This window comes from Dermacentor albipictus, chromosome 1 (assembly GCF_038994185.2).
Source record: "Dermacentor albipictus isolate Rhodes 1998 colony chromosome 1, USDA_Dalb.pri_finalv2, whole genome shotgun sequence".
NCBI classification, from domain to species: Eukaryota; Metazoa; Arthropoda; class Arachnida; order Ixodida; family Ixodidae; genus Dermacentor; species Dermacentor albipictus.
Window position 1 is genome coordinate 13,780,086 of NC_091821.1, and position 16,330 is coordinate 13,796,415.

General features: G+C 49.4%; 1 protein-coding gene and 7 non-coding genes across 9 annotated transcripts in view; all 8 read right to left on the bottom strand.

The window, feature by feature from the left end:
- LOC139054661 (uncharacterized) overlaps positions 1 to 15,300 on the bottom strand; it is a 62,508-nt gene extending 47,208 nt beyond the window's left edge. For both annotated transcript variants that reach the window (XM_070532051.1, XM_070532052.1), the window contains exon 1: positions 14,001 to 15,300. In XM_070532051.1, coding sequence (XP_070388152.1) covers positions 14,021 to 15,217 — 1,197 coding nt within the window. In that variant the 5' untranslated portion in view covers positions 15,218 to 15,300 and the 3' untranslated portion in view covers positions 14,001 to 14,020. The remainder of the gene's footprint in view (positions 1 to 14,000) is intronic.
- Positions 4,437 to 4,508, bottom strand: TRNAW-CCA (transfer RNA tryptophan (anticodon CCA)). The gene has a single exon. It is a non-coding gene; the product is annotated as a tRNA-Trp (tRNA).
- TRNAW-CCA (transfer RNA tryptophan (anticodon CCA)) lies at positions 4,691 to 4,762 on the bottom strand. Its single transcript has one exon. It is a non-coding gene; the product is annotated as a tRNA-Trp (tRNA).
- On the bottom strand, positions 4,944 to 5,015 carry TRNAW-CCA (transfer RNA tryptophan (anticodon CCA)). The gene has a single exon. It is a non-coding gene; the product is annotated as a tRNA-Trp (tRNA).
- On the bottom strand, positions 5,197 to 5,268 carry TRNAW-CCA (transfer RNA tryptophan (anticodon CCA)). Its single transcript has one exon. It is a non-coding gene; the product is annotated as a tRNA-Trp (tRNA).
- Positions 10,319 to 10,390, bottom strand: TRNAW-CCA (transfer RNA tryptophan (anticodon CCA)). Its single transcript has one exon. It is a non-coding gene; the product is annotated as a tRNA-Trp (tRNA).
- A 152-nt stretch (positions 15,301 to 15,452) lies between the features above and the next one.
- TRNAW-CCA (transfer RNA tryptophan (anticodon CCA)) lies at positions 15,453 to 15,524 on the bottom strand. Its single transcript has one exon. It is a non-coding gene; the product is annotated as a tRNA-Trp (tRNA).
- Positions 15,525 to 15,705: 181 nt separating this feature from the next.
- TRNAW-CCA (transfer RNA tryptophan (anticodon CCA)) lies at positions 15,706 to 15,777 on the bottom strand. Its single transcript has one exon. It is a non-coding gene; the product is annotated as a tRNA-Trp (tRNA).
- Between the last annotated feature and the right edge of the window lie 553 nt (positions 15,778 to 16,330).

Sequence of the window (16,330 nt, forward strand, 5' to 3'; positions counted from 1 at the left end):
TGCTTTCTCTGTTCGTGCAAAATACCGCTATGTCGTCCGCATACGCAAGAAGTTTCACCTCAGCAGATTGCAGCTTGAAACCCGTGACATAGTCACTGTTGATAATGGCCAGACATAAAGGCTCTAGATACGCTGCAAAAAGCAGGGGAGAGAGCGGACAACCTTGCCTCACCGAAGAGCGCACTGTGAGGCGCTCAGTAAGGTCACCATTAACTATAATGCGTGTCATACAATTTGCGTACGCCATTTTTACTCCTTCTACTATTACACTACCCAGGTTAGGGTGCTCTAGAATGGAGAAAAGAATGTCGTGTGAAACGCGGTCGAACGCTTTAGCCAAGTCCAGCTGTATCATAGCTACCTGGCTTCCAAGCGCGTCAACACATTCCAATACAGTTCTGGCCACATGTATATTTGTAGCAATGCTACGTCCTCAAATTCCACAGGTTTGGTGCGGCCCTACTAATTTGTCGATTACACTCTGAAGTCGTTTGGCTAGTACTTTCATGTACACTTTGTAGTCGACATTAGTGAGGCTGATAGGTCTGTAGGAACCCACTAACATTCGTTTCTCCGCATCATCAGACTTGGGAATAAGTACAATGTGTGAAATACCAAAGGACAGTGGAACTTTTTTGCGTTCATAGGCTTCTGTTATCACTGTAACAGGAACTGAAAAACATCATGTTTAAAGGTTTTACAGAAGGCAGCGTTCAGCCCATCTGGCCCCGGCGCTTTTCCAGACGGAAGATCATCTATTGCTTTCTCGATCTCTTCCAAAGTAATAGGCAATTCAAGACGCTCTTTTTCATCATTGTCGAGTGTTGGCATTAGTCGGAGGAAATCCCCTTCAAACCGTTGCGCATGCTCGCGCCTATTGCCGAAAAGTTCAGCAAAGTATTCCGTAATAGCGCGCTGAATCTCACTAGGGTCGCTTGTAATGTGCCCCTCGTATCTTACTTGCCTGATTTCCTTCTGGCAAGCGTACCGCTTTTCATCTGATAGCGCCCGCTTTGTAGGCGTTTCGCCTGCCCACAAGTTATCGCTCCTTGAGCGTATTATTGCTGCTCTATACCTGTCAGTGTCAATTGTTTCGATCTGACACTTCACGTCTTTTATTTCTTTACTAAAATTTCCTGGCTTATTGGTTTCCATCCTAACCAAGCACTCAAGTTGTTCGCGAAGTTCCCTTTCTTTTCCTTTCTGTTTATACCGAATGGCGCTACTTTTTCCTATAGCTTTAAGCTTCACTCGTTCTTTGAAACTTTCCCATTCAACGGCAAAGCAGTCCACTTGCTCAGCTAGTACCCCATCAAGATCACTTTTAATTTCCTTGACAAATCCTTCATCGTCTAAAATTTTCTCATTTAGTTTCCAAAGATACCAATTAAAGCGTGATTTCCTTCCCTTCGTTCCAAAAGTCGCGCTTACAAGGCAATGATCACTAAACGACACAGGTTTTACATCATAGGCTGTGCATAGTGGCACGAGATCAGCAGAAACATACAGTCTATCTAATCTTGCGTGACTGTCGCGTTGAAAGTGTGTGTAATCAGGCGGTGTTCCAGCCGAAAACACACTTCCAACGTCCTCCAATAAATAATCGTGCACAAATTGAGTCAACAGTTCCGCGCTCTTGTCCCTCACTGGTCTACACTTCACTCGGTCAGTAGCAGCACATACACAGTTGAAGTCGCCCAATACAAGCAACACCTTGTCACAATTCAAGTACGGCTCAATGGAATGAAAAAAACATTTACGTTCACTTTCAACATTGGGGGCATAAACACATACAACGTGCCAGTGTAGGTTTGAAAAAGAAAAATCAACAACCAAGAGGCGGCCACTTTCACATGCAAATGCAGACTCCACACTTATACCTAATGTGTTGCGAATGAAGATAAGGCATCCACCCGATGTCCCAACGGAGTGACACACACACACTTCAAAGTTGGCGCGGAAAGGAGGCACCATGCGGTCAGCATGTTCTTGTGACTCTATCTTTGATTCTTGCACAGCTATTAGGTCAAGGTCATTATCAATAAGCAGGCGATTAAGCTGACATTGCCGCCTTCGTGCTCCCAGCCCTTGTGGGGTCCGAAGTGGGGATTCTCCTCCCGTACTCTGGGACAAAGGAACGACAACACAGTAGTGCAAACAATCACAAGGGCATTTATTGCACCTTTCATACATCAATGCCTGCTAGCAGAGTTGCTATCCACAAAACATGCCGATGGGCGCGCGACAAATCTAGAAGTCCGACTTACCGCGACCGGAAGCGAGCGAATATGTTCGCCCCATGCTAGATCCCAACGCCTGGTCGTTCGCGTGTATAGTCACGCGAATCGTGGCGCGTTCGAAGGCGGCCACGCGAGGCGGTCTCGCAGATGCATCGGCCGCCGCGCGCGCGCGGAATGTCCGCGCTGTTCGGCGACCCGCCGGGGAAGAGGGTTGCTGCACGTGCGGCACGCTTCCTGTCTCGAACCCAAGAGAGCAAGCGCTTTCCTTTCGGCGCCCAAGTAACCTCGCGGCCGCGCAACACTAGCGCCATCTCTCGCACTGCGCCTGTACCACTCGGACCGCCGCGTGTGCGGCGAAGCCGCACTACAGGAGACGCGCTATGCGGGAAAAACATCAGGGGAGGCGCGAGGGTCGCGCATCCCCACACCCTCTAACATTCAAAGTTGCTACACGCAATGGGGTTCTTAGCTCAACTACCATACGTTTACGTAATAAAAAGGGGCGCGCTCCGCATGGTGCCTACCTCTGTCGACCATGTGATTTTCCCGACTGGTGTTCCGCAATGATGTACGGGGGGTCTGTCTGGCCACCCAAAGGGTTGACTGGTGCTTGTCTCGAAGTGGTCTGAGGCACCTCCTCGTCGCATCCTCCACTTTGCATGCGCGCAAACTCGAAAAGTCAGCCAAAAACACCGTGTTGGTCGATACACAACCGACGCTGACATTCCACAGAACACGGGAAAAAAATTACGGAGGCAGTTTACCTGCCTGCCGTGACTCGGCCAAAAGGTTTGGACGCGGCTTCAACGACGAACGTCGACTTCTTGTCGTTTTTGGGGGCGGCTCCCCACTGCTACTACCACCGGGCTGCAGGTTCTCACCGGCGCTCTCTTCGCGGGACCGTTTTCCAGCGGTTAGGGCAGCCGCTTCATCGCCGGCGTCCATGGCGTCGGCAATGCGAGGCTCCACGCGGTCCGGGGTTTTCAGCGAAGCTTTCGTATCGGCCACCGCACTGTGACCGCTGTCGCTTTCGGGGTCACGCTGCGCTCGCTGAGATGCCACCACTGCTGAAGACGTCAACGTTGTCGTTGTCTTCTGCTTAACCAGAGGCGTAAACGAAGGCCCATCTTTCGTCTCCGTTTTCCCAGTTGTCCTCGCTGCCTCTTCTGCGTCCGCCTCATCCATCAAATGCTCCGAGGCATCTTCACTGGTTCCAGGGCCGGCGATGCTTGCATAAGTACGGGGGCACTCACCGTCTTCGTGACCGAAACGTCGACAAGCTCCGCATCGCGGCACCTTACACTCCCGTCGAATGTGTCCCGTACCTCGGCAGCGAAGACATAACGGCCGGAGGCCTTCCAGGCACAACGACGAGTGCCAACTCACCCCCAACGTTAAGCTGGTGCGGCAAGTCGTCCAATTTAACGCCAGCTTTCAATTTCAGCGTGACCATCCTGCTCGTTGAGCCTTTCTCTGACACGCCGTGCACACGCCAGCGCTCTCGGACCACCTCGGAGACCTTTCCGTACGGTGCGAGCGCGACACGCACGTCCTCGTCCGGCACGGTGTGAAGCAGCCAATGGAGCTTGAGACGTACTTTACGTCCTGGTTTGCCGGGTCGATAACCATGCAGCGGCGTTCTTTGACGCGCAGCTCACCGACGCCTGCAATCTTCTTAACGGCATCCGCATCCTTCAGCGTGATGGCCCAGACATGGCTCATCCGATACGCCCCCAGGGCGATAACATCCGAGAGAAGCGATTGCCTAGCCAACGCGTCTCGAAAATCTTCCACCCGGTACGGGCGGGCCCTGAAATCCGCGTGCAAAAAAACAGTATTTAAAACTAAACGCCCGGTTGGGAGACTTGGCAGAACAACCTGGTAGTCGTCTTCCATTTCCATAGCCCTGTTACCGCGGCCAGAAAAGGCCGCTGAAGCCGCTCCAACGGAGCCCGTCATCATGCGTCCGTCACGCTCGGTGGCCGGAAGCAGAATCCCGTTGCGCCACCGAGTCAAGACAGCACTGTTACATCCGCACCTCTGTTCAAGCTGCATGCAGTGTATGGTTATGCAAAAAGAACGATCGGAGCGCGTTCTCAGCGGAGTGCAGATGACGCCCAATGCCTATCGCAATAATGTAGCCAAGTGGCAACCAGATGACCTTATAATGCGTCAGCGGAAAGGAAAAAAAGTTATTGACCCGGACGTGATTTGAACACGTAACCTTCTGATCTGGAGTCAGACGCGCTACCGTTGCGCCACCGAGTCACGACAGAACTGTTACATCCGCACCTCTGTTCAAGCTGCATGCACTATATGGTTATGCATAAAGAACGATCGGAGCGCGTTCTCAGCGGAGTGCAGATGACGCCCAATGCCTATCGCAATAATGTAGCCAAGTGGCAACCAGATGACCTTATAATGCGTCAGCGGAAAGGAAAAAAAGTTATTGACCCGGACGTGATTTGAACACGTAACCTTCTGATCTGGAGTCAGACGCGCTACCATTGCGCCACCGATTCACGACACAACTGTTACATCCGCACCTCTGTTCAAGCTGCATGCAGTATATGGTTATGCATAAAGAACGATCGGAGCGCGTTCTGAGCAGAGTGCACATGACGCCCGATGCCTATCGCAATAATGTAGCCAAGTGGCAACCAGATGACCTTATAATGCGTCAGCGGAAGGAAAAAAAGTTATTGACCCGGACGTGATTTGAACACGCAACCTTCTGATCTGGAGTCAGACGCGCTACCGTTGCGCCACCGATTCACGACACAACTGTTACATCCGCACCTCTGTTCAAGCTGCATGCAGTATATGGTTATGCATAAAGAACGATCGGAGCGCGTTCTCAGCGGAGTGCAGATGACGCCCAATGCCTACACAATAATGTAGCTAAGTGGCAACCAGATGACGTTATAATGCGTCAGCGGAAGGAAAAAAAAGTTATTGACCCGGACGTGATTTGAACACGCAACCTTCTGATCTGGAGTCAGACGCTCTACCGTTGCGCCACCGAGTCTTTTTTTTATTTATTGCCGGTCTTCGACATTGTACAAACACATAATACAGAACACAATTACAATACACAATTAACAAATACAAAACATTTTGAAAGGATATACATGCCATCAGTCCTATAAGGACTGGCGTTGTCGAATTAAAATTCTTTCAATGCTGTCAGAGGTTCTATCCTAGACAGCCATTCGGGTACACATTCTTGTATTTTCTTTATTTCAATGAAACGAGACATGCTTTCGCGGAAATACGTACGCGCAGGCCTAGCGTCCGGGTCGCAGTAGTATCCATACATCCTTGCACGCCATAAACTGTGGAGGCCCTTGAGCATTATTAGGTCGAAGGGAACCCCGTCGTCATTCGTTACCGCTAAGTACCTGATGCCATGCGGATTTAACGGTAACTCCTTCATTGTTCTTTGTAGGACATCCCAGAAGAACACTCCGGCCGAGCAATGCAAAAAGACGTGGTCTATTGTTTCTGGTGGCTTGCAAATCAAGCAGTGCGAGCCCCAGGGTACAAGAAAGCCACGTTCTTCCATGAATGTCTTCACTGAGAGTGTTCCTGTGTGTAATTTAAAAAAGAATGTCTTTACCCCAGTAGGCACCTCCATATTTTTCACTCGCTTAAGGACATCCAGTCCTGATCTTCCACTGTATAGCGCTCTGTACAATGGCACTGGAAATACAATATCGCAAATATGTTTATACAATGTTTTCTTTTTAACGTTACTTAAATACTCAAAAGAAAAACGCACAGAAAGAAAGCGCCCACTATCTGCAACTTCTTTAAGATAGCCACGAAGCGTTCCGGGCATACTATCTGCACTAACAATAAGTGCCGGCAAAGCACCTCTCAGCCTGAGTTGGCATACAGTGCGCAGAAACGGATCACGCACATCCCGAAAAAACAAAAACCTGTTCACAAGCTGGCGTACAAAGAGATGCGCCAAGCCCAGCCCCCCTTTCTTCACGTGCCGGAACAGATTGGCTCGGCTACTCCTTTCCCAGGTAGAGCCCCAGATAAAAACCGCGAACACTCTGTGCAACCTTTGCACGTCTACCCTTGAACAGTACAACGTTTGCATGACGTACCACAACTTCATGATAAAAAACATGTTACACACAGTTGCTTTTGCGAAAATCGACAGGTTGATGCCTTTCCACCTGTCTGCTTTTTCTCTTGTTTCTTTTGCTTGGTTCGTCCAGTATTCGTCGCTATTTTTGTAACTGCCCATGGGGACACCTAAGTACTTGGTCGGGGTTTTTATCCAGCTAACATTTGCAAAAAGGTCCGGGGCCGAAGACCACTCTCCGTGCCACAAACCGAGGGACTTTCCCCAGTTCACTCTACTGCCCGTCACATCACAAAAATTTTTCACTACCCTTATTGTTTCCGTCACACTTTCTTTGCGTGTACAACACACCGCGATGTCATCTGCATATGCCAAGAGCTTGATTTGTGTGGCTGCCAAGCTATGCCCGCGTATTTGCTCATTCTCAGTTATTGCCAAACACATAGTTTCTATGTAAATGTCAAACAAAAGAGGACTGAGAGGGGAGCCCTGACGCAAAGAACGCATGACGTTAATGGGGGCCCCCAATGATTTATTCACAATTAAGCGTGTTGTGCAGTTCTGGTACGCCAACGCCACTCCCTCAGTGATGATGGAACCAACATTTACGTAATCCAAAATGGCAAACAAAATATCATGAGAGACACAATCAAACGCTTTCTCGAGGTCCAGCTGGAGCACCGCGACTCCACCCGAGGTGGCGTCACAGCACTCCAGCACGCACCGCATCGTGTGAATATTCGAAAAAATGGACCTTCCCTTAATACCACACGTTTGGTGATCTGCCACTATGTCATTTATAACGCTTTGAAGTCTGGCAGCCAAAACTTTCATAAAAACCTTATAATCAACATTGGTTAAAGATATTGGCCTGTAAGATGTTACTAGCCTAAGTTTCTCCACTTGGTCACTCTTAGGGATGAGTATGGTATGGGCTTTTCCAAAAGAAGGCGGCAAAGTTTCATCATACGCATCATTAAACAGCTCTGTTAGTAACGGCGACAGTTCTTTCTTAAAAGCTTTATATAAACACGTGCCCAGACCGTCCGGTCCAGGTGATTTGCCTTGGTTCAAATCATCAATCGCTTTTTCAACTTCACGTTCTGTTATTTTCCATTCCAATCGTTGTTTTGTATCGTCACTCACTCGCGGCATCCGAGATAGAAAGGCCCTTCTGAACTCGTCTATATTCACTTCTTGAAACGCAAAGAGTGACTGATAATACTCTCGAAACGCTTGGCCTATGCTCTTACTATCGTCGGCAATTGTGCCGTTCCATAAAATTCTGTCGACATGATTCCGTCGAGCTTGCGCTTTTTCGAGTCCCAGCGCCCGTTTAGTGGGCGTCTCTCCAGCTACTAATGCATTTGCTCTTGCTCGCACAATCGCACCTTGATACCGTTCCTTGTCAAGCTGCTCGATTTTTTCTTTAATGGCTCCTACATCTTGCTTATACGTCCCAGGCTCTTCGCATTCCAGCGCTATCAGCTGCTTAAGTGTCTTTCGTAAGCCCCTTTCTTTCATTTCCTTCTCAAATCGTAAGCAGCTCGATCTTTCTAAAGCTTTCATTTTTACGTTTTGTTTGAAGTATTCCCATTTCTCTGCTATTGTTTCACTGTTTTCTTCACTTACTTTCCTGACTGCCTCACGTACTGCCTCTACAAATGACTCGTCTTTTAGTATTAAGGCATTCATTTTCCATAGTTCCCAATTAAAATCTTGTTTCTTCCTCTCCGTGCCTATATGACATTTCACAATGCAGTGATCTGAAAACGATACTGGTGCCACCGAATAACTATGGCACTTTGTAATTATGCCTTGCGATACGTATATGCGGTCTAACCGCGCATGACTACTACCTTGGAATCGTGTGTACATGACTTCCCGCTCCCCCTCCAGGCACTCAGACATCTTCCAGTTCATTATCACTAATTAGCTGAGTCAACACACTACTGCTTTTATCGCGAATACCAGCATTATTGACTATCCCGAGCCGTCAAAACACAATTGAAATCCCCCAACAAAATCATGCACTTATCAGTGCTAATACACTGAAAAAGGTTCGCAAAAAATGAAGCGCGTTCTCCCACAGCATTCGGTGCATATATGCACATGACTCTGAATTCCAATTCACGAAAAACAAAATCACAAAAACCGATCCTTGCGGTTTGACATGAAAATACATTTTTAACAAGGCCAGGCAACTTCTTAACAAACAGGACACAACCGGCGGACGTCCCTACCGCATGGCTCACGACCGCATAATATCTAGTCGTGAAACGCCGCACCATTCTCCCGGTCTCCTCCTCTCCGTCAACCTTTGTCTCCTGGACAGCTAGAACGTCTTGGTCTTGGTCAGCGGCCAACCGTAGGACTTGGCTTTGCCTAAGCTTGGCCGCCAACCCTCTCACGTTTAGTGTGGCAATAGTGAGCGACGGATTAGGAGCCATTATGAACTAAAGTATCAGATAGACCCGGAGCATGGTGCTTACCTTTCACGACCAGACCTCGGCTAGCCGCCTCCGGGACCACCCGTCTCCCCGGCGTTATTCTTTTGCTGTGTTTTGTCACCAGGCTTTCTCTCGGGCGGAACATTTGGCTTCGGCTTGAAGACCGACCGCCTCCCAAGAGGCGTCTTCGCTGGTGGCCCGTCACTTGTGCTGGATGCCGCGCTGTCCTTGTCTCCGCCCTCGTCACGGGGGCGCTTGGAGGTGGCACCGAGACTAGCCGCCCGGTCCCCGTCGTTTGCATCCTCGCCCTGTTGCATCGCTGACTCAGTCTCCTCGCGTTCGCCTTCATTAGCACTTGCCTTCACAGGGTCTTCGTCCCTCTCGACACATGCAGGCCCAGTCACCTGCTCAGCACCCTCGACTACCTTGGCTTGCGCGACCTCCGGTACCGTCATGGCATTTGTCGTCAATGAAGGCACTTGCACACCGGCTCCCTTAGCAGCTTCTTCTGTCTCGACTGCATCCATGACGTGCTCTGCAGCAACATCACTCGCTGCTGGTCCTGTCACGGCCGCATAAGATTTAACGCAGTCAGCGTCGACGTGGACGAACCGTCTGCATCTCGAACAGCGGGGGACTTTGCAATCACGGCGTACGTGTCCGGTCCCTTGGCAGCGCAGGCACTGCATGGGCCGCCCAGGTACGACCACCAATGCCAGCTCTCCGCCAACGCGGACCTGGTGAGGCAGGTCTTCCACTTTAATGCCGCTTCTCAGCTTCAGTAGCACGGTCCGGGTGGTCGAGGTCTTGTCTCTCATGCCTTGGACGCGCCAACGCACCCTGCTCACCTCTTCTACCTTGCCGAAGGTTGTGAATGCCGCCCGGACGTCCTCGTCGGAAACACCGTACAGCAGCCAGTGAAGCCGGAGTTTCACCTGCTGGTCCTGCGGGTCGACGATGACACATCGACGCCCTTTCACCTGAAGCTCTTTCAGGGCCAGCAGGCGTTTTGTTGCAGCTGCGTCACTGAGGGTCACGGCCCAGACGTGATTGACCTGGTAGGCCCCGAGGCACACAACTTCCGGCAGCAGGCTTGTGGGCGTAAGCGCATCCCGAAAATCCTCGACCTTGTACGGCCTCGCTCTTACATCACCGTGTAAAAAGACGGTGTTGAGAACAATTCGTCCTTTCGGCAGTTGGGGCAAAATAAACTGGTAGTCCCTTTCATCGTCGTTGCTGAACCTGTTTCCGCGGCCCAAAGTGACCGCTGTTGCCGCCCCGCTTGAGGCCATGATTCAACGATCCGATCAGCTCGGCTGCCGGAAGCAGAATGTTGCACCACCGAGTCACGACAGAACTGTTACATCCGCACCTCTGTTCAAGCTGCATGCAGTATATGGTTATCCATAAGGAACGATCGGAGCGCGTTCTCAGCGGAGTGCAGATGACGCCTGATGCCTATCGCAATAATGTAGCCAAATGGCAACCAGATGACCTTATAATGCGTCAGCGGAAGGAAAAAAAGTTATTGACCCGGACGTGATTTGAACACGCAACCTTCTGATCTGGAGTCAGACGCGCTACCGTTGCGCCACCGAGTCTTTTTTTTTTATTGCCAGTTCTCAAAGCTTTCACATACTCGTACATCTTATGAGCAACACAACCAAAACAAACAAAATAAATAAAATATTCCACGCTTCATGTAGAAAATGAAACATTCTGTAATAAAGCGACCAGCACAACTTTGCTGACTTTGTCTATTAAAATTCTTTGAGGAATGCCAATACTTCAATCCTGGGTAGCCAGTCAGGTACAACAACTTCGGCTTTTTTTACTTCAATAAAGCGTGACATGTGTTCACGGAAATGCAGGCGCGCAGGCCGTGCGTCTGGGTCACAATAGAAGCCCTCCATTCGGGCTCGCCATATACAGTAGAGGCCTGTGAGCATGATGAGGTCAAATGGGACGCCGTCCTCATTGTCTAATGGCAGAAATCTGATGCCGTACGGATCCAACGGAAAATCTTTCATTATGGTTCTTTGGAGGACATCCCAAAAGAACACCCCCGCCCAACAATGCAGGAACACATGGTCTACTGTTTCTGGTTTTTTGCAAATCAGGCAGTTGGAACCCCACGGCATGTAAAAACCGCGTTCTTCCAAAAACGTTCTCACTGTCAGAGTGCCCGTGTGAAGCTTGAAGAAAAAAGATTTCACTCCTGGCTGCACATCCATTCTTTTTACGCGTTTTAAAACATTGTTACCTTGACCTCCACTGTATATGGATCTGTACATAGGCACCGGAAAAATAACATCACACAGGTCACTGTACAATTTCTTTCTTTTTACACTGAACAGATAGTCATTCGAGAACCGTACTGTCAAAAAGCGGACACTCGCTACTATCTCTTTAAAAAAAACCGAATAGAGTACCAGGCATTATTTGACTGCTGATAACAAACTCTGGTAACGCATTACAAAGTCGCACTTGACACACCGCTCTTAAGAACGGGTCGTTGACGTCACGAAAGAAAAAAAATCTATTTACAAGCTGTCGCACGAAAAGGTGTGCCAGACCCAAGCCCCCATCTTTCACTCGCCGAAAAAGATTCGTACGGCTGCAGCGTTCCCAGCTGGACGCCCAAATAAAGACCGCAAAAACTCGATGGAACTTCTGCACATACACTCGCGAACAATACAACACTTGCATAATATACCATACTTTACTAACAAAAAATAAATTGCACACTGTCGCTCTGGCGAAAATTGAGAGATGAGCCCCTTTCCACCTCTCCGCCTTTTCTCGTGTTTCTTTCACGTTTTCTAACCATAAATCATCTGTTTTCTTATAATTTTCAAGTGGAACGCCGAGGTACTTTACTGGTGTTTCAACCCATTTCACGTTAGCAAATCTGCTGGGGGGTGACGGCCACTCGCCATGCCAGAACCCCAGGCACTTTCCCCAATTCACAAGGCTCCCCGTCACTTCCCCAAACCTTCTTACTACCGCAACAGCCTCCAGAAGACTCTCTTTTTCCGTACAACACACAGCTATATCATCAGCATACGCCAAGAGCTTTACCTCCGACGCATGTAATCGGAAACCATGAACCCGGTCATTTTCAATAATTGCTAGACATAACGTTTCAATATAAATACAAAATAAGAGCGGACTCGCTGGGCACCCTTGACGCACACTCCGCTGGACCTCAACTGGGCCCCCCAATCTGTTGTTGACTATTAGGCGCGTTTTGCAGTTTCGATACGCTATGGATATACCGTCTGTGATGATTGAGCCTAAATTAACATGTTCAAGTATGGCAAACAAAATGGCATGAGGTACACAATCGAATGCCTTTTCTAGGTCAAGCTGAAGGATTGCGACAGCCGACCGATAGGCATCACAACACTCAAGTACACACCTCATAGAATGAATATTAGTAAAGATAGAGCGACCCTTAATACCACAGGTTTGATGGGATCCTACAATCTGCGTTATAACTGTCTGAAGTCTGCCAGCCAATATTTTCATAAATATTTTATAATCACAGTTAGTTAGTGAAATTGGTCTGTATGAGGTCACAAGTCTTAGCTTATCCTTTTGCTCTGTTTTTGGAATGAGCACAGTATGTGCTTGGGAGAATGACAGAGGCAACGTTCCCAACTCAAATGCCTCATCTAAGACATCTTTCAACTCAGAGGAAAGGTCATGTTTGAATGCTTTGTAAAATGCCGCGCTCAGACCATCAGGCCCGGGCGACTTGCCAGGGTTAAGATCATCTATCGCCTTTTCTATTTCTGCTATTGATATCGGTGCTTCGAGAACTGCTTTTCTTTCTTCTGACAGCCGCGGCATGCGTTCTAAGAATGTTGTTTTAAAACCTTCCACATCTACTGATTTATGGGCAAACAGCCTTTCATAGAATCGAAAAAACGCTTCGCCTATGCCCTCTGTATCGGTTATCTCAACACCGTTTTCCTCTATCACGTCGATGTGCTTGCGGCGAGCATGGGCCTTTTCGATTCCCAGCGCTCGCTTTGTGGGCGTCTCCCCGGCAGCCCAAGCCTCAGCTCTGGCCCGCACGAGCGCTCCCCGATAGCGTTCTTCGTCCATCACTTCGAGTTTCTGTTTTATGCTACGGATGTCGTCTTTAAACTTGCCCGGCTCTCGACACTCAAGCTTAACGACCCTTTCGAGCATCGTTCTCAAATTTCTTTCTTGGACTTTTTCCTCATACTTAAGGCAGCTAGATCGCTCTATGGCTTTCATTTTGACATGTTGCTTTAATAAGTCCCATTGTGCGCCAACACTGCGCCAACACTGGGCATCCGTTCTGTTTTCATATCGTCTATCGCCTCTTTCACAGCTTGACTAAAACATTCGTCGCTCAGGAGCTTTACGTTTATTTTCCACAAATCCCATGAAAATGTGTTTTGTTTTTCCTTGCTTCCCATCAGACATTTAACTAGACAGTGGTCCGAGAACGACACGGGTTCTACATGATACTGGGTGCACAATGGTAGTATCTCGATCGACACATAAATACGGTCAAGGCGAGCGTGACTCAGTCCTTGAAAATGCGTAAACTGCACTTCTCTCGCTCCTTCAAGGCATTCTGCTACATCATCTACATCATGTTCTGCAATTATCCGTGACAATAGCTGGCTGCTTCTATCTTTATACCCGTGCTCGTTGCTTCGGTCTCGAGTGTTCAAAACGCAGTTAAAATCTCCCAGCATAAGAACATGTTTGTCTTTACTCAGATACTGCGCAATGCCAAGAAAAAATCTGTGCCTCTCTTCTGTACCGTTCGGCGCGTAAACACATATTACCCTCCAATTGACCTCACTATAATGAAAATCAACAACGACCAATCTGCCACTTTGGCATGAATGAACATTATCTACAACAAGGCCCGCTAACTTTTTCAAAAATAGTAGGCATCCCGCTGACTTGCCCACCGCATGACTCACTGCCACATAATAACGAGACGTAAAGCGAAGCATCATGCTTCGGGTCTCCTCCTCCCCTTCAACTTTTGTTTCTTGCACGGCCAAAATGTCGAGGTCGTGGTCCGCCAACAATCTATACACTTGGTTCTGCTTTTTCTTTGCGGCCAGGCCTCGAACATTTAACGTTGCCAAACTAAACGACAGCTTGTGTGCCATGTTTTTTCAATCGAGGTTGTAGGACCCGAACCATGACGCTTACCTCGCACGTCTAGCGTACCGCTAGACGCCTTCGGATCCGCCCGGTTGCCCAGTGTCTTGGTGCTGCTTCGGCAGCTCGGGAGTGGCCTTCCTCTCCGTTTTGACATTTGGCCGTGGTTTAAGGCTGGGGCGTCTCCCCGTGGGCGGCTGCTGGTCGGCAGTTCCTTCAAGCGGCCGTTTGACGGCCGGGCTAATTCTGGGGTTGGAGGCCTGGCTGTTTGGCATACCCGTCTTAGTTGACTCAGCGTCGAAGCCTTTTGTTTGAATGCTTTCCATTGTGTCCTCGTCCGCGGGCGCAGGTGATGTTGCGGGACCGGTCTCTGCTGCTGGCTGCTTGGCTGTAGCCTCCGTTGTCGACTGGCTTTGCTTGCCTTCCGGTGTCTTTTCGCTGGTCTGCTCCTTATGGGCTTCCAGGTCTCCGCATCCTTTCGCTGCCTCCTCGGCTTCGGTCACATCCATAAGGTGCTCCTCGGTGTACTGGTTCACACCTTGCCCAGTAGCTGTGGCGTAGGACCGCGTGCACTGACCGTCTTCGTGTCCATATCGCCGACATATCGTGCACCGGGGTACTTTGCAGTCTCGCCGGACATGTCCAGAGCCCTGACAGCGAAGGCACTGCATTGGGCGACCCGGAGCAACCACTAGTGCAAGTTCTCCAGCGACCCGTACCTGGTGGGGTAGGTCCTCCAACTTCATCCCAGTTTTCAACTTCAACAGCACCGTCCGGGTGGTCGAGTTCTTGTCGTGGACTCCCGGAACGCGCAAACGCTCACGCTGCACGTCTACCACCTTTCCAAAAGCGGCAAGCGCTGTACGCACGTCATCATCAGCTACACCATGAATAAGCCAATGAAGGCGTAACTTCACTTGCCGATCCTGTGGGTCCACTACGACGCAGCGACGCCCCTTTACTGTCATTTCCTTCAAGGCTAGTAGCTTCTTGGTAGCGTTTGCATTGGACATGGTAACCGCCCAGACGTGGTTAATCTGGTAGGCACCGAGTGCAACAACTTCCGGCAGCATACCGGCCAGAGCAAGAGCGTCCCTGAAATCTTCGACTCTGTAAGGCCGTGCTCGCACGTCGCCATGCAGAAATACCGTATTGGTGACGATGCGTCCTGTTGGCAGTTGTGGCAAAACAAAAGGGTAATCTTCTTCTTCTTGGTTCTTGTTACCGCGGCTAGCAAGGGCCGCAATCGCCGCTCCAACGGAGCTCATGATTCAGCGTCCGTCACGCTCGGTGGCCGGAAGTAGAATCTGCGCCACCGAGTCACGACAGAACTGTTACATCCGCACCTCTGTTCAAGCTGCATGCAGTATATGGTTATCCATAAAGAACGATCGGAGCGCGTTCTCAGCGGAGTGCAGATGACGCCCAATGCCTATCGCAATAATGTGGCCAAGTGGCAACCAGATGACCTTATAATGCGTCAGCGGAAAGGAAAAAAGTTATTGACCCGGACGTGATTTGAACACGCAACTTTCTGATCTGGAGTCAGACGCGCTACCGTTGCGCCACCGAGTCACGACAGAACTGTTACATCCGCACCTCTGTTCAAGCTGCATGCAGTGTATGGTTATCCATAAAGAACGATCGGAGCGCGTTCTCAGCGGAGTGCAGATGACGCCCAATGCCTATCGCAATAATGTAGCCAAGTGGCAACCAGATGACCTTATAATGCGTCAGCGGAAGGAAAAAAAGTTATTGACCCGGACGTGATTTGAACACGCAACCTTCTGATCTGGAGTCAGACGCGCTACCATTGCGCCACCGAGTCACGACAGAACTGTTATATCCGCACTTCTGTTCAAGCTGCATGCAGTATATGGTTATCCATAAAGAACGATCGGAGCGCGTTCTCAGCAGAGTGCAGATGACGCCCGATGCCTATCGCAATAACGTAGCCAAGTGACAACTAGATGACCGTAATATGCGTCGTAACATTGAAAATTTATGCCCGCCCCATTTGCTAGTCTGGGCTTTGACTCGCACTACTTTATCGTCCCAATATTCTTTGCTATCGCGATAATGTTCGAGTGGTACACCTAGGTAGGAGCCTGGTGTTACCGCCCATTGCATATCACAAAACCTCTCCGGCGTGTATTGCCAATTCTCGTGCCAAAAACCACGACACTTGTTCCAGTTATTAGCACTTCCACTTGCAGTACAAAATTTTACAGCCTCTTGTGCAACTGCTTTAACACTGTCATGGTCCGCACAAAACACTGCTAAATCATCAGCATATGCTAAAACTCGAACTTGAGTTTCACGAAAAGTGTATCCCCGAATGTATGGGCTCTTCAGCAGCCGCAAACAAAAGGGCTCGAGGT